This window comes from Eubalaena glacialis, chromosome 20, assembly GCF_028564815.1.
Source record: "Eubalaena glacialis isolate mEubGla1 chromosome 20, mEubGla1.1.hap2.+ XY, whole genome shotgun sequence".
Classification (NCBI taxonomy): domain Eukaryota; kingdom Metazoa; phylum Chordata; class Mammalia; order Artiodactyla; family Balaenidae; genus Eubalaena; species Eubalaena glacialis.
The window spans coordinates 6912941-6938216 of NC_083735.1; the positions used below are offsets into that span (position 1 = coordinate 6912941).

Below are 25276 nucleotides of genomic sequence, written 5' to 3' on the forward strand. Positions count from 1 at the left end.
AAAGGAGACATGGGGGGAAGGAGAAAAAGGAGAGACTACCTGTGATGGAATCTATCACCTATCAACACAGGAAAGGGGGCAGTAAATGGGATGGCTATTTTGACAAAAAGGAGGTGGCTTATATTGTTCCATATTCTGGACACCAAATGGTACCAGGGCCTGGACAGCTTTGGATTTCCTGGGTTGAGATCAAGAGGGTATAGGCAATGAATCATGAACATATACAGATTGTTTCCAGATCAGATGCTCATAGTTTGCAGATCATCTATATTACTTACTGATAATGACAAATCATCAAACTATTCTCTCTGTTATAATAACTATACACATATATACTTATAATAATTATATATGTATACATACTTATTGTAAATGTATACAAAAAGTATATATTATATAACATTATACACATCTATACCTATAAAATAAAATTCATATGAGTCATATATATATATATATGTCATATATATATATATATACTAAATACTGTGGATTGTGTAGTACTGTAGTATGTATTTATTGAAAAAAATCTGAGTATAAGAGGACCCGTGCAGTTCAAACTCATGTTGTTTAAGGGTCCACTGTGTATGTGTATGTGTGTGTGTGTGTGTATATATATTTTTTTTTTTTTTTCTCTTTTCACTACATCCTTCTTTGACTTGAAGGAACCTGATAATATTTTTCTTCTAAATTTTTCTAGAACTTTTCTGATAAAAAGAGAGCCACTCAACTTTCCAGTGACACTTTTATCACTAAAGCAATAGCAGTAACTGGGGGATGGCAATCAAGTGGCACTGAATGATTTTAAAGCACTATCCATACCTTACCTCATTTAGTCCCAGCAACCCCTCTAGAGCACAGACGTGGTGGCTATAACCCCACCTATTTCAAAACCACTCATGAACACGGGTCAGGGAACGTGAGAGTGCTCTGCAGTGTAGGAGTCTTGCATGCGTTGCCCAGAGAGGAAAAACAAACACGGAAAAGCACGCACATCCCTCCTCTGACAAAAAGCAGACTTTTCCACGGGGCTGGAAAGACCGCAGAAAATCACTGGGAGAAGTGTGAGTGAATATGAATATCATGTTATTTCTTAGCTCATTAACATAAATGAGTGAACACTGCTCTACCCTTCCCACTCCTTTTGGGGTGTTTCCAGTTCAGGGCAGGCGTCACTGAAGTTCATTTATTGGTTCAACAAATATTTACTGAAGGCCCATGTGTGCCCAGGCAGTGCTCTAGGTGCTTGGGGCGAAGACAAAGACTAGGGTCTGCCCTGGTGGGGATACGTGGCATTACACCACCATATCCTGTTGGAACGTGTGGGTCAGAAGGTGATAAGCGCCCCACAGAACATCGGGTGAAACGAGACAGACGAGCGGGTGCAGGAGATGGGGAGTGTTGGAGGGAGAGGGTAGAGGGGAGCAGTGCCAGACAGTGTGGTCACTCCACTGAAACCTCTTTTACAAAAGGACAATCAATTGAAACTACTTCAGAATGGTCATTTTTCCTGATCACCAAAGTCATCAGTAATAGGTGGATATTGCAGGAAATAACACATATACAGAACATGCATTAAAAATATTATGTATAATTCTAGCATTCTGAAATAAGCACCTTACTACTCAGTACATAAATACGCCTATACAGGGATGACTATTTTAAAAACACGTTGTATATGCTATAACATTATATACGCCTATACCTATCTGATAACTTTTATCTATTTTATTAACAATAAAAAAAGAAGTGGGTCTGAGAGGTTAAGTAACTTGGTTGACATCCCAAGTCAGTAAGAGAGGCAATTGCCACCATCTGTGAGTCCTGTCTGAGGACAAGCACAGGTGTTCTGGGGCCCAACCAGCTTGTGGACAACCTGGTCATCGGGTAACATTAGCAATCCTTCCTATGTGGGGTTGGTGCCAAAGCTGCTAAGAAAAAAAAAAAAAAAAGCAATTGGGAATATCCTGTGTGTAAAGTAATCACATGAAATTCCACTCTGTAGTTCAGAAGAGTAAAAGCAAACTGTATCATAACCAAGAGAAAGTATACAAATTCTTACAAACCGTACATGCAGTAACAACCCTTCTCTGGAAGTTGACTGAGGGCGACAGCCTGAATTGAAAGTCCAGGCAAATAAAATTCAGTCCCAGGAAAGTAACGTGTGACCTGCCCTATCCTCTCTTTGATTTTAAAAAAACAACTAGGGTGTATCTCTCATTTAGCATTCTACAAGTAGATATAAACAAAAATACCTTGATGTCATGCTGTTAATGTTTAAAATGAGAAAGTAATGTCAAGGTCAACAATTTGATGTAATCTTTTGATTACAGTAAAAAAAAAAATTCATGGGTACTGTTTTAGAATAAAACTTTCAACATTTATCAGGATTAAAATGACTGTTTCATATATGGTTTGAAAATAAAGGGATGAGCTCTCCTCAGCCACCTGAACTGAAAGTCAGGTGTGCTAGCTGTCTTTAAATTAATATTTTAATTAGATATTTGCCCATGAAATCACCTTTCTTTCTTATCCTAATCTTGGGGTGCACCGCTGACTAAAGATGTGAAATGCACTAGAAATCTCTGAGAAGTGGGCCTGATCCTTTTACCATCATCACCCTTTCAACCAGCTAAAACCATTATCCTGGCAATTCAACTAGAACCTAATGAAAACCTCTGTAGGACCCACCTCGGGGGGTGCCTGGCCGGTAATTACTTTCCTCCAAAATCAGCCTCATTCCTTCCTTTGAGCACCCTTTTACCCGGCTGAGAATTACTTTCAGAATCTTTCTATCAACCTGACAACTTAACACTACCAAGTATTCACTTCCAATGTTTAATACTTAAAAAACTAGCAATCAAGCAAACTAAGTGTATACATTAAGAATATAACCTGTCATTTAAAAAATATGTGACTTTATATTTTTTCATGGACAATGGTGATTTTTAAGGGAAGAGATATTCAGATACAGAGGTCTTGGGAAATACACTATTTTATTGTGTTGACACAGTTTCCTAGAGTTTCCCATTGTTTGTATGTGCTGAATATTCACAATAGTTATTGGTCTTTTAGGTAGAGAATATTAATCAAGTCTTAAAAGGAAGCAAGCGCTCAACCTCTCCATTTCTTGATTTTGTAACATTCTATCTAGACCATGTTAACACTTTCTCACATATTAAGTCTTCTTGGTGTGAGAGGGACTATTCCACTGGGGTGACTTAATCTACTGATTAGCCTGGTGACAAAACCTGCCACCGACATCTCCCCATCTTAAGGTAAGTACTCAGGACATACATATTAGCACATTCATTGTGACAGTTCCAGCAAATTCCGGGGATGAAGGTTAAACCGAATTGTGGGTCAGCCTCTGTATGTCGCTAATTAACATTTAGGAATGGTCTGAGCATGCTTCACATGGGAGATTTCCACTTTGGCCGCCAGAAGCACACCTTGGTGGTTGGGTTCAATAGCAAAGTTGTCTAATGTCATGAACCCTCAGGAAGCAGGCCACGCGCTCTTTGGTATAACCTGCTGAGTCGTGTGGGACTTGATAAGGACAGTTTTCCTACACCAGGAGCTGCCCCCTTCCCTCTGTCTGAGGAGCCTCTGGGGCCCTCAAGACCACCACCCTGAAGGAAAAGGATAGAGGTGAAAAAAACTGAGACCATTCCAGGGGTTTCATTTCTGGCCCAAGGCAGCCCCAGGAATTGAGCCAAACTAGAGCAAAGGGAATGATGTGTTCCTGCTCTCCTGAGTTTGGAATAAAGGGGTTCTATACCAACAGAAGAGATCTCCTGGACACACTTGGTCAGATTCCAAGAAATCTAAATCTAAAAGAAACCGTGTTTACGCGTGAAGTCCATGCCATCACTGTTAACAAGCGTGCCTTTGGGCGGGCTTGTTATTTTCCTGCGTCTCTGTGTCTCCATGAAACAACTATATAGCCAGGGAGAGCTGGCTGGGTTAACTGGTGCAGTCTGAAGCTACGGAATGCAAGCTTTTCATTTCATTTGTTCCTCCTTATATGTAGCAAATGATAGTTTTAAAAAAAAGACTGAATTGTTTAGAGCAGTTTTAGGTTCACAGCCAAAGTGAGGGGAAGGTACAGAGATCTCCTACATGCTCCCTACTGCCCCCCACATATACAGCCTCCCCGTTATCAATGACCCCACCAGATGGTACCTTTGTTATAATCAATGAACACATCATCACCCAGGGTCCACAGTTGATAATTAGGGTTCACGCTTGGTGGTGTACATTCGATGGGTCTGGACAAATGTATAATGACGTTGTATCCACTATTACAGAATCATGCGGAGTAGTTTCACTGCCCTAAAAATCCTCTGTGCTCTGCCTCTTCATCCCCACCTCCTCCAACCCCTGACAACCACGAATCTTTTTACTGTCTCCATAGTTTTGTCTCTTCCGGAATGTGATATAGTTGCAACCACACAGTATGTAGCCTTTTCAAATTGCCTTCTTTCACTTAGTAAATGACTTTTTTTTTTGTAAGTATGATTAACTGTACATTTGTTCAGTGACCCCTTACCTTGATTATTCAACTAAGTTATTGACTAGCTAAAACCCTCACAGTGTACCTTCAGAAACGTAAGGTTTTCCTACCTACAGCAGGGACCTCAGGGGATTACTACGTGTTTCAAATAGGATGATGAATGCACAAGTGTGCTGGAAACTGTCAGATGTCACAGTACTCAGGGACTATCATTATAATTAATTTTAATAATGATACCAGAAACATACTTATCAAGTTCTGTACTATTATCTCACATTAAAGATTGTAACTCCATTCAGTCTTATCAGGTTAAATGATCTGACTTTATGCCTCAAGGCACATCTTCACTCTGTAAGACAATGAACTTCCTTTCAACATGGAAAAGGACAGCTGTTAAGTGTGCTTGTAGAAGGTCCTGATTATAACAGGTGGCTGAGTACCTCTCTGTAGAAACATGCAGCTCCAAAATCGTACGTGGCATCTTCTCCTAAACCACCCTACTTGTGCCCCACTGTGCTTGCAGGTAATGCCGTGAGCCCATTAAAACAGTCAGATTTTATGCTTAAACTTATTATTATCACTTCCGTGTTCAGTAAGCTAAGAGCAATGTTACTCTTCTGTATGTTCTGTTTTTATAGAAGACAATGGCAGGAACTATATGAATATTGAACAGCGGGTGGTCTGGGGTTAACTAGTCAACCTGCACATCTTGGTAGAAAAGATTCAGAATTCCTAAGAGGCATCGTTTCCTCTGGGCTCCTGCAAGCACTTTCTCTGCCATTAGATTTGTAGAATCAACAAGGTATTATCAACTCTTGTTTATTTGCTGGATAATTATAAACATTAGTCTGAAGATAATTCAAGAATTCTTTTGAGTTTTATTAACTACTATCTAGTCTTTGGAATCGTGAAAAATTATTGCATACAGATGTAGCTTAAAATTTCTCTAAGCAAAATGGTCTTCTTAATGGGAAATACTGGTACAAAAATGCTGCTGGAGAGAAGATATTTTGCTGAGTAACGTAAAATAATCAGATTCCAACCACAAGCCAATTATCTATGTTTAACATTTGGTTTTTGTGTATGAAATTCCTTATTATTTTTAGCTACTAAGGAATAGGTTCTTAAATTTCCTAAAAAAATAAAATAAAATAAACTTATTCAGTTTTAATTCAAGAAAGTATTAGTAACAGGAATTCCTGACCCGAACTGGTTTTAACTTAACTTCAACAGTGAAATGCTCTTAAAAGCAGTGATGGTTGGGATAATTATATTACAAATTAAAGAATCAACATTAATCAGACCACCCCCTTAAAAACAATTGTTCATTTTGTGATGTGTAATTAATTGTCCATATTTTCCAATACGGTTCCCTTCTCGGTTATGACAAGCACAATAAATCTATATGTGCTTTCCCTCTAATTGGATGATGTTTAATATTTATCATTTATTTATTGCTACATGATTAGCCTGCCCTATGCCACTTAGGTTTTACAGTTGTAGTCTGATAGTATGCTACTTTTCCTTCCCCTTCTTCACCTGAAATACCACTACGATTAAAATAAATGGTCTCTGGATGAGGGGAAAAAAAGGATAAAAATATCTGGTGAATAAACAACTCCCTCTACTTATTTGGGGCCCTTTCTCTATCCATTTCAATTTTAAGTGATTCAAAATCCTAAACCGGGAACACAGGTCAACCACAGCAGCTGTGGAGATAACCCAGCACCACGCCCTCACCTCTTCCCAAAAAAGGGGGAGCTTTCGACTCTACTTTGACGCCAGCATACTTTGCTGGCTTCTTTAAAAAGTCTACAGACTTCTTGCAAAGAGGATCCTGTTCACATGACAGCAGTCACGAGAGTTCAAAACAGAGAAAGCCTCTTTCTCCCCTTTGTTGTGGTGTAGTTGTTACTGTAAAGTGACAGAGGCAGGATGCTGCCGGTTGTCAGGATAGCAGCTGGCATTTACCAGGTGCACATGACCTGGTGACATCAGCTCGTTTAACCTCGTGACAGCCTACTGAAGGTAGATACCCTGTTCTTCTTTTTTTGAAGAAACTCCAGCTCAGAGTGGTAACAGATGGCAGAAAGTTAGCAATACTAGGATAATTTCTTTATTTCCGAGCTTCTTATAATAACACATCTTTTTGCGTGGATCACTTCACGGTGGTCCCCTAACACCTGCCATTCTGATACTATACACAACGGTCACACCCTGAGTGCGTCCACCGCCAGGAGTAAGAACAAATATTGGAAGTTGCGAGAAGACCCATTTGGGTCGACGTTCTTGTTTTCATTGACCCCCGGGGAAGGCTGAAAAGTGTTGAGATGTTAAGTGACTTGCTAGCTTCCAGAGATGTGAGGCTGCAGAGCAGGTTTTTAAACCCACGTCTGTCCTGTTTCCGAGCGCTGTTCCCCCTCCTTCCAGCTCTGCTTTCTCACTCTCAGGACTGGAACCGAGGCTGATAACGCAGAACAGTCAAAGCCGGATGATTTCAGCCTCCATAGCAGGGCGACGCTGCATAAATGGCAGCTGCCGTCGTCCTTTGGCGTCTCAGGACACAGCGAGATGGCGCTGCTGAGTCTGCGGACGGTGGCACACACGTGGCTCTGTTTCCAGACACGCGGAGGGATTCATGAATAAGCAAGTGAATAAGAAACTGAAGTGTAACTCTTCCCAAGACGGCCCTGTCGGAGTAAGGGACGGGCAAGATAAGAAGCTTTGAAGAGCAGGGACTCGGTCTATTCACACATACACCTCTGCTCCCCCAAACACTCGACTGGACCAGGTCAGCCCTTGCTTTTCGTTTACTCAGACACTGGCTTAGACATGCCTCAGACTCTGAGCTGGCTCTGTTTTACGGAATCCAGCACTTTCTTTTTTTTTGAGGTATAACTTAGAATAAAATTAACAAATCCGAAGCGTGTACCTTGATGATAGATGTACACACCTGTGTAATGACCACCAGGTGGCTCCCTCCTGCCCCTCCCACCCTGCAGCCCCTCCTCTCAAGGCTGGCCTCTATGCTGCCCTCTGCCACTACAGGTTAATTTTGCTAAGTTTTGTACTTCACGTAATTGGAATACAGCATGTATTCTCTTTGAGTCTGTCTTAAAAATTATTATTTCTGTGATTCATCCATGTTGTTGTGTGTATTAAAATTTGCCCTTTTCCATTACTGTGTAGCGTTTCACTGTAGGAGCATGACGCAATTTATGTGCCCACCGTACTATTGTAGATGGATACTTGTGTTCTTTTATGGAAGTTGACACTTCTTAACTGGACAGACCCAAGTATTGTGTATTGTCTTTCTTGTATCTTTGGAACCTGTACAGTTGGACTGACTTAAAGCTTCCTTGAATGATTTCCAAGACTAATCTACCTTCTAATGAAACCTGCTCTTCAGAAAATATTCCATACGTTGCAGAGTGGTCTTGGTGTTTATTCCCGAGGTGCTCAGAAAGGACTTCTGAGGAGTATTTTAAGTACTGGTCAAACATAATTCCGTTAAGGTTACAATGGAAGGCTAACAAAGAGATCATTAAATAGTACAGCAGACACCTGAGGAAAGAAGGCGCTGTATAAACATTCAATGGAAAAGAAAGCCTGGACATAAAATACAGGCCTGACCAGTACGACCCGCCATTCCCTCCGGCCTTACCTTCGCCTCTCCCCTGACGACACCTTCTTTTCCAGCATCAGAGAGAGACGGTTCTAAACAAAACCACTTTCCAGACTGGCGCTTGCTTTTGGGAGCACCAGGGTTTTTCCGTTTTCAAATCTTTCTAAATGGTATTACACTTTAACGCACATGACTTACGGTCATCGTTATGAAAACCCACTAGGTGTACTTTCTGCATCATGGGGCATGTCAGCCCCTCTCTCCACGTGGGCGGCCTGATCTTGCTTCCTGAGCAGTTATGGGGACCACCAAAACCACAGCAGCGGGGCCATGAAGAACCAAGAGATGTTTCCCTGAGGTCGGCCGGAGGAGAGCTAGTGGCCCCCAGGGAGAAGGATTAAGATGAGGGTTCATACCCCAGTTCTGAGTTTACCACTGTCATTTTCAGGAGGTTTCCGAGGCTAGCATGGACTTTCCCCCCCAAAGCCAATCACGCTCCAGCAGACCAATGGTTTAGGGGTTCAGGAACAATTAAAAGAGGTCTACACATACCACCTGAAAGTGCTGGGATGCAGGATAGGCGTTTTGGGAAAAAACCTTCACTTAAGTTCTATCTTTGGCCTCCTTAAGCCAAAATGCTCCTAGAGTCACTCCAGGAGAGGGCCAAGATTCCAGTGGAACCAACTACTCATAATTTGAGTCCCAAACAGCAGCCAAAACTCCAATGTAGGTCCTTCCGCCGAGGGGATTCAACAAAAACGCTAAGCCACAAAGTTTAACCTGGCATGTGGACCACGTTAATTTGAAACCAGATTTCTACGACTGAGGGAAGCTTTCAAGAATTCACTACCACTGATAAAATTAAACCGGCCTGTAGGCGTCAAGACCAAATCACAGCAGTGACCACAGTGATTTTTGGTTAAAAATGGGGGTAAGATGACTCATATTTTGATTGAAACAAACAAATGAACCCTAACAATAGGAAAACTTCTGCCGCTGTTCCCTGCTTTCTGTGTGAGCCCTCGCCCCTCATTCCCATCTCCTGTATGAGCCCTCACTCCCCAGCCGCACGTGCGTGTGAGCTTGTTGTGCCCACTGATTACTCAGTGACATGTGGCTCTTAAGTGACTTGTGTGAACGAGTGTCATGAGACCCTGAAAAAGACAAGGTGGTATGCTGCACTCTGATATACTACCCCTCAGAAAGCACTCGTTGATATAAATACACGACCCCCTAAAGATGAAGGAAAGTGAGTCAGCCATTCTCTCCGGTGGCTCAAAGTGATGCCATGGCCCCTCCCCCCACTGATAGACAAATCTCTCTTAAAATGATTATTTTTTTTTCCCCTTCAAATTGTGAGTAAAAATTCAACATTGCAGAAGAAAAAGTCAATCCTGAATGACATGCTTTTTATAACTCATGGCAGCGGAGTGAAAGGGGATAGGAATTTTCCACTAGCTTCCATTGGAATAGACGTGCATGCAAGGCAGCAGGGTTAGGGAGACGGGGCTGACCTACAGAACTGAAACTAATTATGGGAAAATGACTCAAGTCCCTCGTACTTTTACCACAAGCGTTTGAAGAATCACACTGAACATTTGGTGTTCAAGTAAGCTGGGCTTCTCTGCGCGCCATAAAACTAGTTCAACTTTGAACGAATGAGGGTGGCAAGCGTGCAAACTGTAAATTACAGGCAGAAATGGACCACGTTACTTTTGTGAGACTGGCACGCATTCGGTACTTCCACTACACCACGCAAAACACGTCGGCCTGAGGCTGCCACGCCGTCCACAGAACCCACGCACCGTGTGCTCTAAGAAGCTTTCTCCCCCAGTGCACGGCGCTTACAAAAGTTGTTAGCCTGAAAGCAGACACCGGGCCAAGCAACAAGCTTGCGAGAAGCGTGGCTGTTTTTCTGAATGGTTTCTGAGGTTGGGAAACTGTTCAAGTACACGTCTTGATGAAGATCGTATATGATTTACTAAGTCTTTTTGATTTACTGGTTTTCCAATAAACATTATCAAATCATAGGGCAATTAAAGGCAGTATCTGGATTGGGCTTACGCCCTACCAAATGCAAGGTTCCATACAGGATGCTCTAAAACTCAAGTAACCCCAAATACTTATGGACTCTGTTTGCCAGTTAGGCACTGCCCAGCTCCTCAAACTTCGGAATCGGGTCGGACACTGCCACCCCCATTTTAAGTTCCATGCTGATTTTTGTAGCGCTCTTGCTTTTAACAACAGCAAACCACTAAAAACCCAGCTTTGCCCAGTGGCACCATCTAATAGTGTTGAAACTGAGCTACTTTGGGCTACTAGTTCTTCCAGCAGCTGACAGATGCTAAATATTGTGGGATTTCCCTTGAATATTTGAACTGTCCCCAGTGTTCTTAGGAGTTTGCTGCAGGGACCTGGGGAGCCTTGGCACACAGCTTGGGAACTCTGATTCATTTGTCCCATTTGATTTTCAGACGAACGTAGCACAGAATGCATTTATATACTCATTTTACCGGTGAGAAATCTGAGGTTAAGAAAGTTGACCTGGTAGCTAGTATGCAGCTGAGCTAGGATTCACACCCAGGTGTGTCCGAGTCCCAAAACCTGTGCCATAATGATGGCCCTACAACAGCTTCACAAATCACACATGTAACTTCTCTCCAACCTGAATCCAGCACAAAGCTACTTTATTCAAGTTTTTATAATGCTGCTCAAAAGCAAGAGCTGCTTTAATTGGAATAACTCAAAATACAATTAAATTCAATAGGTTAATTCATTTATTTTACTTTTTTCAGAGCAATTTTGTATTCATCCCAATGGGTAGCACAGCTATTCAAAGGATAAATCATTTTCTTCCTATACTTGAAGCCACTGAACTCCATCAAAATGCAACCCATGACTCAGACATTTATTTATTTATTATTTATTTTTAGACTAATGGGAACTGCATGAATTCTTTCTCGGTCTTCCGAGAGCAAATGCCTTTTATGCTTGATCCGGAAAGAATCGAGTTTCGGAATGTTAAATTCCTAATTTACCTAACTGAATACTTTTAACCCTCTTTGGGCAGCTGGAACGGTTTAATCTACACTCTCTGCAGACAGTCACTTTAAAACCACTTTTTCAAAGTTTTCTTTAGGCAGTACTTAGGTACAACCAGATGAAAGCTGCAGATAGAGGTAAATAAAATCACTTATAGTAGCTAGGGTTGTAGTGTCACGGCAAAAGTTATCAAACATTTCATTTTTAATACCCTTGCCTTTAAAAATATTTTTATTGAGGTCTAAAACACAAGAAGTGTATAAAGTGTACTAACCTTAAATTGACAGCTTCGTGAACTTTTAAAATATGAATTTACTTGTGTATCTAGCACTGGGATCTAGATATAAAACATTTCCCGCACCCAGAAGGTCCCCTCGTGCTCCTTCCCCATTAATAATCTCTCTTGCACTCTCCTAAACGCCTCCCAACAAGAAACCGTTATTCTGACTTCTGTCACCATCCATAGGTTTGGTCTATTCTTGAACTTGATATAAATGGGATCATATAGTAGGTACTCTTTTGCATGGGCTCCTTTTGCTTCACAGGCTGCCCATGATGTGTTTAATTTTACCCGCAATCTGTTATTTAAAAAAATTGAGATGTAGTGCACTAACACATCAAACCAGTCCCCAAGGAGCAATATTTACACGTCAAAATAATATTCTATTGTGAGAAAGAAAGCAGTGAAAAGTGCTCACAAAGGAATATTATTTAGCAGTTTCAATTTGGTATCATATGCTTGGCCACAAAACATTCCCAATCCTCATGATTCGGGCAGCTCAACAGGTTTTATATTGAGCAAGATAGTACGTAAGAAAGGTTCATTTTATGACAAGGTGTAAATCTATATGGGTGCCTATTTATTTATTTATTTAAAAAATTTATTTACTTATTTATTTTCGGCTGTGTTGGGTCTTCGTTGCTGTGCGCGGGCTTTCTCTAGTTGCGGCGAGCGGGGGCTACTCTTCGTTGTAGTGCGCGGGCTTCTCACTGTGGTGGCTTCTCTTGTTGCAGAGCACGGGCTCTAGGCGCATGGGCTTCAGTAGTTGTGGCGCACACGGGCTCAGTAGTTGCTCCGCGGCATGTGGGATCTTCCCGGACCAGGGATCAAACCCGTGTCCCCTGCATTGGCAGGTGGATTCTTAACCACTGAGCCACCAGGGAAGTCCCTGGGTGTCCATTTAAATGGATTCCTTCTTAGAGTGAAATTTTATTCAAAAATTAGGATGATAAGTAACTAACCATGTAGAAATATAATAATGTGCATTTAAAGTGACATCTTCACTTTATGGCCAAACTTTGCATCTCTATTCTTACTTAACCACTGGAGAGAAAGTGACTTCCCTACACATGAATGACATGCCGCTGAAACAAACGACTGAAATAAACTCCCTCTAAAAATGAGTCAGAAACAACACCATCCCTAGAACTGGTATTGTGTAAAGGGGAGATTGATACAACATATATTTTGTAGCAAGACACTCTTATTTTGGGTCTGGAGGTCTTGGAAGACATAATTAGAAGGTCACTGATTTGTCCGAAGTCATAACCACTATTTGCAGCTCCTGGTGGAGGTTCTCTTCTTGTGGAGCCAAACTTCAGCCGTCCGCAGCTCTGAGGGCCTGCGAGTCACAGCCAGAAGGGGGACATGCGTAAAGCTTCCCCATGGCCTTCCAAAGTGAACCGCAGTCCCAGCTGGACTAGCAAAATATTTCATCGGTGAACAGTAAATACTTTGATATATACTTGAGACAGTTATCAAATTTCAGATCAAGAAATAAAGATGAGTTATAATTAGTAAAAAAAAAAAAAAAAGCTGTACTATTCTATTTGCCACTTAATTTGGTCATTGAATATTGTTCTGCTTTTGTTGCATTGTTTTCGATTAGAAAAAAAGTTTTTTTTCTGTTGATCAGGTTTAAAATAAGTTGTTAAAATGCTTAAAAATGCATTACAGCTTTAAAGAGTAATCTGCAAAACATAGCCTAATTAAACAAATAATCTGTATTTCTAATGTGAGTTTAAAAAAAGGATTGATCACTTTTAAGTTTCTTTGCTTTTGCAAAGCGCCAGCAAGTAATACGATTCCTTAAAGTATGCACACACAGGCCACTGAATTATGTAAATAAATGTAAAAATATGAAAACTTTTATAGCTTTAAACCCTTGAGAGGACTGAACCAGAGGTCAAATTAGAGATAATCTAATATATTAGATGAGGTAAACTCTCCCTCCTTAATGGTTCAGAGAAGCATGAACTTTAGCTGCTATACAATCATAAAATTAAAAAAGCTGCAGCTACAGCTTTATGAACATGAAAAGCAAAATGAACACACTTGTCTAAATATTTCCCAGCATTGTTACTGCAGCAAGTCTGACTAGAGTGTGATGCTGAACGAAGCTCTCCATTTCCTCACCACACGCAAGGCACCGTCACACACACTCGGCTCTTAGAAATGTCAGTCGGTGGAGAGAGTATACACATACATGTTGTGTCCATTTATTCAAATCCACCGTAAAGTAGATAGAATGGTTTTGGGGCAAGAGAACATGAACAGTTCAAAAGAGAGCTACCAGCCGTACCGAGAAAATACCGTAAGAACACATTTTTGCTGATGGTGCATCAGTAGTACATCATCATATACAAGGGATGGAAGACTTTATCGCTGTTTTCGTGCAAATCAATCGAGTGTACTTTGGGCACCTTCCAGTAGTATCCTCGCGTTCTCTCCGTTGGAATTCTCTCCACCTTTTGCTAGCAGAGGAGATAAGGCAGCAGAGGGGCTTGGCTGGAATCTGTTCCGCTGTGTGGCGCTCAGCAGGGCGTGCAAGGCCCCGTTCTGACAAGTTCTCAAGCATTCCCATCTGCATTCCCAGCGCCTCCCCCCATTCTTTTAAAGAAACAACACAAGCTTCCTGCCTTCCTTCTAAAAAACTAGTTTGTCTTGAAAGTATCTTCAAGACAAAAATCACTTAAATTCTTTAAGTCTTTTCCCTTTCATAGCCATCTAGTATAGTAATTGTGACAGTGTACCTTTATTTCATGTTAAAAAGAAAAAAAAAAAATCTGCTTTTGCTCCAAAGATGATCACACTATCTTTTTTTTTTTTTAATTATTTATTTATTTTATTTATTTTATTTTTGGCTGTGTTGGGTCTTCGTTGCTGTGTGCGGGCTTTGTCTAGTTGTGGTGAGCGGGGGCTGCTCTTCGTTGCAGTGTGCGGGCCTCTCACTGTCGGGGCTTCTCCTGTTGCAGAGCACGGGCTCCAGGCGCGCAGGCTTCAGTAGTTGTGGCACATGGGCTCAGCAGCTGTGGCTTGCAGGCTCCAGAGCTCAGGCTCAGCAGCCGTGGCTCACGGGCTCAGTTGCTCCACGGCATGTGGGATCTTCCCGGGCCAGGGCTCGAACCCATGTCCCCTGCACTGGCAGGCAGACCCCCAACCACTGTGCCACCAGGGAAGCCCGATCACACTATCTTGTCCCTAGAAATCTACCCAGGATTTTTGCAAACCCACAGAATACAGAAAGAGCAGAAATGGCACAGGCATAAGTAACCTTTGCGATCTGAATACTTCATCTCAGAAATGAAAAAGTAACATTGTTAACACTTGGTAGCAAAGTTCCCAGGTAAGTATAGGTACACCAGTGCAGTGGTAAGAGTCCTGGACTGGGCACTGGGTCACCAGGGTTTTAATTTTCACTCCGCTACCAGCTAACACTGTGATCCAGGGCCTAGAATCCTCATTCACATAATGAGAAAGTTCAACAATGTTATTGATTTCCAAAGCCTTCCTCCCCACCCAGCTTTTGAAGGTCTGTCACCCCACAGCCAGGTGACAATGGATGGATATATCTGTATCTACATTTATCTCCACACCTGAGGACATGTTTATAAATATGTATGTTCATGAATATACACATAATGTTTCAAAGATTCTGCCTGCCGTAGAAAGACACTGAAATAATTTACTTACCTTATTTTTTTCTCGGTGCACCTTAATTTCAGAGAGGCAAGAACACTTTAGTTTCATTAAAAAAGAAATCCTCAGTATACTGTAATCTAAATTAATCAAATCTCGTTCCCAGAGCTGAATTTCAACGGCTCCCATTGTAATAACTGACAATTCAGTTCCTTTTATAAATGAGAGAATAGTCGTATGTTCCCTTTCTACCTCTGTAGGAAGCATCACTTGCATCTCCTAGGCTGAGAACAAAGTGTCCCAGGCACCAGACCAATGACGGAGCCTGCAGACTGTCTTCTGTGCCGTCGGGCATTTGCTGAGGTTGAAGGGAAGTCCTCTCAGTTGCGTTGGCCTGCTAAGCTCGTGTTTCACCTTCTGCATACGTGATCGGTGATCGTGGCCTCGCTTTTGTCTCCGGCTCCACCCTTTCTCCAATCCGTTATAAACACTGACACTTTCAGGAGAGCTGCTTTCACGGCCGCTCTCTCAGCAACGTTACCAAACTGCACATGCCAGGGCTTTAAGCCAATGATCCCACATGACCTGGGGCCTGGAGCCGCTCACCTTGGCCTCACCTCCCATCACAGCACAGTCAGGTCCACGCGGCCGCGGGTGAGGCTGGGAGGGCTCCGGCCTGGGGTTTCTGCTCTGTGAATGAGGCCCGGGGGCGCCCCCTGCTCCCCCAGAACATCTGGAGACCACGGCCCGTCCTCTGGGCGCCCCCCCCCCCCCCGCCAGCCAGTCTCACAGGGAGCAGTCAGTGGGCTTCAGTCCCCCGGACGCCCACTTCCCGCCTGACCCCCAGCCGTGGGGACGCCGGCGCACCCGCGGGCCCCTGCGGCACAGCACGGGGGTCGTCCTGCCCCGCGAGGGATGGGAGTGCGCTCTCTCTTGCCCCAGGCGGAAGGTTCTGAAACACATTTCCTACGGATCCTCAGAAGGTCCTGTGGGATTTCTCACCAATGCCACCGCGGTGGTCAAGGGTGTCCGCGTGTGTGCCGGCCTCCTCCACCCAGCTTCCCTCGCCTGTCCCCCTAGGCTGCTCCCTGGGACCACTTCCTAAGTAAACTTCCTGCATGTGTGCCTTTGTCTCGGGCTCCGCTTTGGGGGAAACCCAAGCTAAGGCAGCATGAGAATCAAAGGAGATTAAACATATACATATAGATATACATAGAAAGATAGATAAGATATAGATGTAGATACAGATAGGCATTTTACAGGTGTCAATTGCTATAACTAGCCTTGCTGTATATAAGTGTATATATGACCTGACAGCATGTGCTGCATTTTATTTGCTCCTTGACTTACAAGTATCTGTGAGTGCTGTGAACCAGAGCCCTAGCAGATATTTGGGTAAATAGGTATGTACTTTAAGAGCCCTCTTAAGAGTTGTATCTTGTGTAAAACATGACCCCTTTTCCTATATGAAATGCCCAAACAAATTTATGTTGCTATACCAGCCTCATTATGCTTGCCTAAACTTAAAAGGGGTGCTATTGATGAAAAATAGCCTTTTTATCAGTAGGAAATGACTGGAACATTTTGAGGGGAAAAATACATTTTCTCCTTAGATTTTGGAGTGATGGTAAGGGCAACATACAAAGAGGCAAAGAGATAGTGTATGTGATAAAAAAAAAAAAACCCAATTAAATAATGAAGAGGAATATATAGTTACGCCCACAAATAAAAGCAAAGACATATGACTTGATGGAGCACAGATATACTGGTGAACTCAGATTATTTACAACTTTATCTGTCCCAGGAAGAGGGGGACAAGCTATGAACTTCAGTACGGCAGCAACTAGTGACTACGGTGCTCTGCCTTATCACGTCTTCCAAGTTTACAGTCAGCATAGGGCACACTTTTAGTCTCTCTGTACTAGTGAAAATAGGAACGGGGTTATCTAGACACAGGATCAGATAACAGAATGCCATTCACAAATGATAAATAGAAAAAAGTGAAAACTAGGTCAGAACAAATTAGTTATAGGAAGTGCTTGAATGATCCTCTGTGGGGTGGTGTCCATGTAGTTATGGAGGACAGAAGCAGGTGTGCTTACTAACCACTCAGAAAACCTGTGCTGTCAGGGCCTAGCTTCCCTTTATATCCTGTCTGCCGGACACTGGAGAGGACAGAAAGGGCCAGAATGGAAGGCAAGCGGCTTTGATATGGGCTCTTCTGGGAGACATGAATTCAAGTATGGCATCAATACAAAAAGGACATGGAAAGACTCCCCAGCTCATGGGGTATTTGATCATCATCTCCAAAATGTGGAGCAATGCATTTGCCCCTAGTCCCCTGCAAGGTCTGAGATGACAAAGGTTTGCCTGAGACGTGCATCTCCCAGCCTTTCCCCCTTTAACATCTGCATCTCTCCTTAAACACTGCTGAGGACACAACTGCTTGGGCAGTCAAATGTCCAGATTAAAAAACAAAACAAAACAAAACAAAACAAAACCTTATATGGAGGGAGAAGAAAGCCCAGTTTTGCCACTTTTCTGTCTGAAGACCTCCAAAGATGTTTTAGTTTCCTCATGACAGGGAACCAAGAACATTAGGTCATAAGCCTTCCAAACAGAATATCCTTTGATTTAATGATCTTGCGTTCACATTTCCAAACTAATTATCGGAGCAAATGTTTTGCTCGTTGTTACTAGCGCGGAGGCTGGAGAGCGGCTTCAGGATTGCTGTATCCCAAGCAAAGAAGAACGTAAACCTGTAGTATTAGGAGGTTTAAAAATCAATGAGACAAAAACGAAATGTTTTTGATATCAAATCGCAACACACAAGGACGTGGGGCTCTTTGAAGAGAGCGGGCAATGGTGTAGCATCTGACTGCAGAAAGGGCAAGGCCTCCTGGCAAAGGAGACGCAGACGAAGGCCGGAGGGATGAAGCAGCCTACGTGGTCTGGCACATCCAGGAGGCAGGTGAGCACAGGACGTGAGGCAAGGAGATCACAGGGCACAGGCCAAGAAGGGTGTGTGCTGCGCTGTGCCTCACAGGAGCGGGTGCAGTGCAGTACGTGAGCTGCAGGGGGCTCAAGCTGCACCGAGCACCCTGACTCTCAGGTGGGATGGAAGCAGTTAGGGGCTGCGTCACAACCCAGAAGACAAAGGAGGGCAGACCTTGGTGGGAAGAAGGGATCAAGTCGGAGGAATTAGTGAGGTAGGAAAAAACATCCTTTTTTTGGGGGGGGGGGATGTGAGTGGAAGAGACAACAGTTATAGTATCTTGTTTCCAAATTGAAATGCTAGAGAATAAAATGTTTCCAATGAAACCTCAAGTTATTTGTTAACTTCCTAGGGAAATTAGGTTATTCAGATGGACAAAACCTAATGAACTAAAAGGCACCAGGACACGGAGCTTTGTTTAAGTAGAAGTGATCTCTCAACCAGGATCTATATAGTTGGTAAGGGACCAACATCAAAATCTTGAAGTTAGGGATGATTTTTGTATACTATCTATGTTTTCCTTTCCCCAGCCAATTCCGAGATTACTTTCCTTTTGGTACAAAAAATGATGATGATAATCTTGGTGAAAAGCAAGATAGCCAGGGAAATATTTTAGTGTGTAATCAATCTGCCACAGTTGCTTCGTAAATGGACTTATTTTTCCTGTCAAATTTGATCTTTCCAAATGTTTGGGGAGTAATGAAAAACCTCAGGACATATTTTACCTTGAAAAAAATATATATGTCTATGTTGTGTTAAAATATTTTCTTCTGGCTGCTTGAATTTCAATGTGTTGCCAACTTTTAAAAGATGGTGTTTAGGGTGTAATTCTTTTTAGCGAATAAAAAATAATATCAAGCAAGAATCTATGCAAGTATAAGCATAGCAATAGCCTTACGAGGTTCATTTAAGTTTGGATAATCCATCTGAACCCGAAGGAAACAGAAAGAGCTCAAGGACCCACACATGGAAGCGTGCTTGGACCATTAATTAAGACGAGGACAAAATGAACGTCCACACAATTCTTTCTAACTTGTAATGGGAACCTTTCCGAGGCACTTGGACCCACAAATGAGAATCACTGCCTAATCATCTTCAGACATGAGGGCAATGTCAAACATTCCTGCAAAATATGAGTATGTGAAGCCACCCATGTGAAACGAGAAAGAACCATATCCCTCCCTGGGGAGGCTCAAGTGTCTTGGAACTGTTTTGATAAGAGTGGCTAAGCGCAAACAGCAAGGACGGGAAACATTTGCAGGAGAGTGGGAGCAGGACGCTGCCAGTGAGAGGAAAGATCTCATTTGCTTCATGTTCTTTCTTGTACTGAGACCTCCTTATACTAGAGTGAACTTTCATTGGGCCGATTTCTAGATCTCTGGGTTTCAGTTGCAGACAATTAAATACGGGAGATACTAAACAGAAAGACGTTTTTAGGCAACAAACCAGAGAAGAACTAATTTGTCAACCTCAAGAGATGGGGGAATTTCAAAGCACGTGTGTCCGTGCGGATCAGCCAAACTGGCTTCATTTCTAGATTTGGTCGTATGCTCAGGCACATGCAGCGATTTAGGGAAAGCCTGCATTAAATGGGCGATTTTCACACTACGTAATGAATGTTCAGAGCCTTTCTCTCTAAAAATTACTACTAGTCTTTGGGGGTGAAAAATACCCATTCGTCATGTCCCAGGAGATAAAAATCGTCATTGGTAGTCTTCAAATCTAGGCTTTTCTATTAGTAAAAATGACCCCCTCTCCTTCCTTAACTGTGTGGTAGGTGGTCTATCTTTTTCTTTAAGGCACTGAGACGCTTGGACATTGGAAGGCACACTCACAGCAATTTTGGGATGTACCACTTTTGGCTGTTAAAAGGCAGGAAGTGCGGTGTGCCCTCGGGGTTGAACTACCCGTCTGCTCCAGGCACCCCAGTCCAGAAGCGCCCATGTGAGACTGGGCACCTGTGGTCCATGGAAAGAGATGAACACAGTAACTGAGACATGGAAGCAACCAACAAACATCAACTAGAGTTACTGTGGTTGTTACTGCTGCTACCGTTTCTGGGACTAAGTACGTTCTTAATTCTTAGAGTACTCAACTGTCATATCGCCCATCTCTCTTAAAACCTTAATTTAATTTTGCTGCGTCAAGTGTGAAAGCACAGATCTTGCTGAGAATCAACGCAAAGTATCTAATACTTGATATTCCTGTTTGTGTTTTACTTTTCTCTCAAAGACTTCAATTAGTTAGCAATTGGGTCAGTATCATATAGAATTTTACTTTTTTTAGTTGTACATATTATATAAAGAAACTATATATGTATATACTATATATAATATCTATATACACACATCACGTGTATACACAGACCTGTAACTTGCTTCAGTGTAAGATTAACCTCCGCCCCGCAACATACCATACACATATACTTTCACACACACATAACTCGTACACAGACTTCGTCATCCTGAAAAGCTGAAAAACTAGTGACTTAAAAACCATTTATATTCTATTGTTTTCAAGCTTAGAGAAAGATGTGGCCATAAAGTTAAGAAATTTTATTTTAAAAAGTTAGGTCTTTTATGTCTTAAAGTTCTTGAGTCTAATTTTAAATTGGAACTTGACTTTAAAATGTCAAATTATAAACAATCCTCTCATGTGTCTTGTTGATTGTAACCACATTTGACTCATTAGTTCTACAGTCGGGGTTGAGGATGATGAAGGATTCATTTTCCCCTTCTAGTTATGCGATTTAGAGCGAAACAAGATAGAACCGTTTTTATTTAGCTCTTAAGTACTCAAATCAACAAGAAGATTAAGACTTACTTCTACTAGTTTGTAACTTATTACTTCAGAGTATGTACTTAAACCAAACCCTAGCTTAAGTATATCTTTAATAGTTCGAAACTTCCCAGAATAAGTCTTTCTAAATATTATCTTTGCTGGGTGTTAAGAGTAACTAAGACAACTCTTCTGGATGACTTACATAGCTTTAACTTTAACCTCAAAAATTCCATTATTCCCATGGTAGTGTGAGAGAGAGAGAGAGAGAGAGAGAGAGAGAGAGAGAGAGGGAGAGAGGGAGCAGACAGGGAGGGAGGGAGGGAGGGAAGGAGAAATTACAAACTTCTATCCATGAGCTGTTTTATATCATGTATTTAAATTGTAAAAAGTTACAATTTTTAAAAGGCGGGGGAAAGGAAAAAGGAAAGAATGAATTAAGAAAGAAAGACCACAACCGCCAAAAGGCCTGAGCTAGTTAGTACTAGCTAGTTAATAAAAGGGTAACAAGGGTTATCACGCTTCAGATTATACGAAGTCTATATTATACATGTTTGTTGGACTGCCAAGCAGTAGTACCTGATTTTTTTCCTACAGTGGTCTTTTCTATTTTGACCACTTCTCATATTGAGAAGTAAAGGCTTCAACTACAAGATTTTACAAATGATCAGGATTCTAGTAATTGTCAGGTTTCATGCTATATTTGATCTGCCCAAACCAAGGGAGAACCAGGGGGTGACTGTGAACCATCAAGATAACCAGCACGGAGGGAGACGGGCAGTGCGTGGGATGGAGCCGATGCAAACCAGCATGGAAACAGTAGCCCTACAGCTCTCACACCAACCCCGACCCTGCACCACCACTCAGGACACAGTGTGTAAGCTGCACCAACAAAGAAGCCCTTGATTGTCGGGAGAAACTCGACCCTGTCCGTTCCATTTTCTCACTCTTATAGGCAGAAGCAAAGAATTACTCAGGGGTTAACACTTTAGGAGAAATAAGGTTTGATGACTAGCTCTATGAATGGTTTCTCTGCAGAGAATCATGAGTTGTAAAGAAAGTCACTATTAGCAGATTTTGTTTATAAATAAGCAGTTTTATAATCAACTTTCAAGTATCCAATTTAATAAAAAAATTTTTTTGAGTTATAACTATGTGAAAAAGAAATGAAAATAAAAATAAGGTTTCTGTCCTCATGACCTTATAGTTTAGACCAATGACTGGAATTGTGGCTCCCATGATTGGATCATTAAGAAAAACAAAGAAAGGAAATGAAATTTTAAGTACCTAGAGTTATACATGCACAGTGCCTTTAAAAGCAGAGCTTAATTAATCCTTAAAACACTCCTCTGACCAAACCGAAACCCTATTATGTATACGAGGACACTGTGGCCCCCCCTAAAGTTGAGCGACTTACCTAGAGTCCAAGGAAAATAGGGGAGCAGGTGTGCACGGCCTGAAGCCTACATGTTCCTTCCCACACACCTGGCTGGCCTGCATTTGTAATTTTTTTTTAATTAATTAATTTATTTTTGGCTGCGTTGGGTCTTCATTGCAGCGCGCGGGCTTTCTCTAGCTGCGGCGAGCGGGGGCTACTCTTCGTTGCGGTGCACAGGCTTCTCATTGCGGTGGCGTCTCTTGTTGCGGAGCACGGGCTCTAGGCGTTCAGGCTTCAGTAGTTGTGGCTTGCGGGCTCAGTAGTTGTGGTGCACAGGCTTAGTTGCTCTGCAGTATGTGGGATCTTCCCGGACCAGGGATCGAACCCGTGTCCCCTGCATTGGCAGGTGGATTCTTAACCACTGTGCCACCAGGGAAGTCCCTGCATTTGTATTTAACTGTATATTTTTACTGCCAAAGACATAGGCATCTATACCCATGGCAGTCAATTAGCTTGTTGACGCTCTTGCACGTAAGCGAGTGTTCAAATGAGCAGGCATGCCCTCGGTCCATGGGAGAAGAACCAATCCTGACGGTCATGTGAGATAATGAACAGACTAGACTAAGATTAAGTCTGCCTGATAGAGAAAATGACGAAACTGTGAAAAATGCACACGTTAGGAGAACTTAACAGGTCTAATGTGTGATGACCTCAGTAAGAGGGAAGGTAGGGGGGTGGTCTCTGCAGAATGTGGCCCTGAGTTACAGGGAAAATCCAAAGGTGCATCCCTCCTCATACTCTATCTTAGAGAGTCTTCTGAAGCCTGTATTTTGAGAAACCACAAGTCTAGAAAGTGGTAGAAATAGTGATGCTTCTTCGTACCAGATTTTCATTTCCTGCGTAACGTGGATGCAACACAGCGAAATCCTGGTGGCCCTTCCTGCCGCACGGCACGGCCATCTGCCCACCTCTGAGCTGTGGTCTTACCACCTCCCTTGCCTGTGTGCACTTCTAGGGCTATCTGAACCGTCTCTCTCCCACACATGCTGTTACTGAGCTGCCAGATTTTGAATTAACATAAAATCACACTGTCTTTTACTGCTAGTGATTAAAAAACCCCAGCAAGATTGCAAAGTCAGAGCAAGGCACAAGACTTCCAAGAGGTGTTTTAAAAGGCAGGGAAACTAATTAGGAATAAGGTTTCTGATCATTCGACTCATGACCGTCTTCCTGACACTTGTTCTTTTCTAGCTTGAGAATTACATCCAGGACAACATGAAGAAAGAAATGGTGGAGATACAACAGAACGCAGTGCAGAACCAGACCGCTGTGATGATAGAAATAGGAACCAACCTGCTAAATCAAACCGCAGAGCAGACCCGGAAGTTAACTGATGTTGAAGCCCAAGTAAGTAGTGAAACAGGAAACATAGAATGGCCCAGCCAGACAAATACTAGCGCAAAATCGTTACCTAATGAAACAAGGGAAAAGCAGAGAAAGCGCGAGGATAGTGGAAAAAAGGATGAATTGATAAGAAATTAAGAATTTGTGTCTAGATAGAAATTTAAAATCAGGAAATATATTTTCATTTTTACTACTGAAGTTATATTACCTTTATTCTACTGAGGACATACAAACCATTTTCATGTTATTCATACTTGACTACAAGATAGATGTTCCTCTGCCTCACTGGTATTTTCTGGACTTGAGATAAACTTTCCATTTCTGAGCCCTTCCCTTTTTTGTGCATCTGAGACATGAAAAGCACTGAGGCAGAGTGCTAGAAGCTTTGTGCTTAACCCTAACTCTTGAGTTAAGATGAAAGCGAAGTCTCACAGAACTGCCAAAACAATTTGTGGTGTGTGTTTGTACAATTTGTGGTGTGAATTTATAGAGAGAGAAGCAAAGAGAAGAGTAAGAAGAAGTGGTTGAGGCCCAGAACCTTGAGTTCCATGATTAACCGGATGCACAAATCTCAACAAGGCACTAGCTTTCCCTGGCCTCCGAGGTTGTGACTATGAAATGGGGGGACTGGCCAGGTGCTGACTGCCAAGTTCCCTTTTAGCTTTAAGATTCCATGAGCTATCAATTAATAGTAGTAGGAAAGAAGAATATGAAATATGAAAATATTAGAAGAATAACAGCAAAACATTAAAACAAAATTCATCTGGAGCCATGCTGAATGACAAACGATATGTGACCCAATAAGAAGAGTCCGGGTGGGGAAAAAGTGCTGCTGGGGGGATTTACGGAGATACTTCAAGTTCAAGTCTTGTCATCGGTGAAATGGCCTTCTGGGTCCTAACCCTAGCTTCTTTATAGGCTTATGAAGTTAGTATCTTCCTATCCTGAGTTATAAATAATGCTCAAAAAAAAAAAAAAAACCAAACAAACGTAGATTTAATTGTAAACGATCCCCATGACATATTATTCTTATGTGCTACTTAAGCTAAAAGACCAAGAAATGCCAAACATCAGTCAGGAGGGGATAAGAAATAAGAGAAACGATAAGCCTTCCAACTGTAATAAGCCCACGTTGAGAAGGGCACGAGCATTCTTTCATTGTCTCTCTGAGAACTACTGGATAAGGTAGAGAGGACAGCAGGGGGGTGGTAGGAGAATAAAAGATTTTTATCTGAATATAGAATAAGAAGTTATTTGCTTACCACATCTTTCCATAATATCAGAGGAGTTTAGGACAAATATAAATATCTTACACAACAGGTCACAAGGTACTGAAAACTGTAATCCCTAGAGGTAATAAAATCCAAAAAGGAGAAGACACAAAATTCTAAAAGTAAATGTATCAACATATCCATTGTCAATTATTAGAATAAATTAGTAATGTTTAGGCCACATCCCACCTTTGGGTAGTAAAACTGATGAGCAATTAAGCCTTTCAAAAAGCTGTCCTGGAAGTATAACATTGCCTATGGTTCAGATAAGAGAAATAAAAAAGTATAAGATACAGAGCAATGATGTAAATCTTTGCCATCCTGTGTAAGTTAGGCTTACTAGCATTT

General features: G+C 42.0%; 2 protein-coding genes across 8 annotated transcripts in view; one reads left to right on the plus strand and one right to left on the minus strand.

The window, feature by feature from the left end:
• MCPH1 (microcephalin 1) overlaps positions 1 to 25276 on the minus strand; it is a 230423-nt gene that overhangs the window by 77178 nt on the left and 127969 nt on the right. The window lies entirely within an intron of this gene.
• The window catches only part of ANGPT2 (angiopoietin 2), a 53728-nt gene that overhangs the window by 5440 nt on the left and 23012 nt on the right, over positions 1 to 25276 (plus strand). For both annotated transcript variants that reach the window (XM_061177638.1, XM_061177639.1), the window contains exon 2: positions 23505 to 23660. In XM_061177638.1, coding sequence (XP_061033621.1) covers positions 23505 to 23660 — 156 coding nt within the window. The remainder of the gene's footprint in view (positions 1 to 23504; positions 23661 to 25276) is intronic.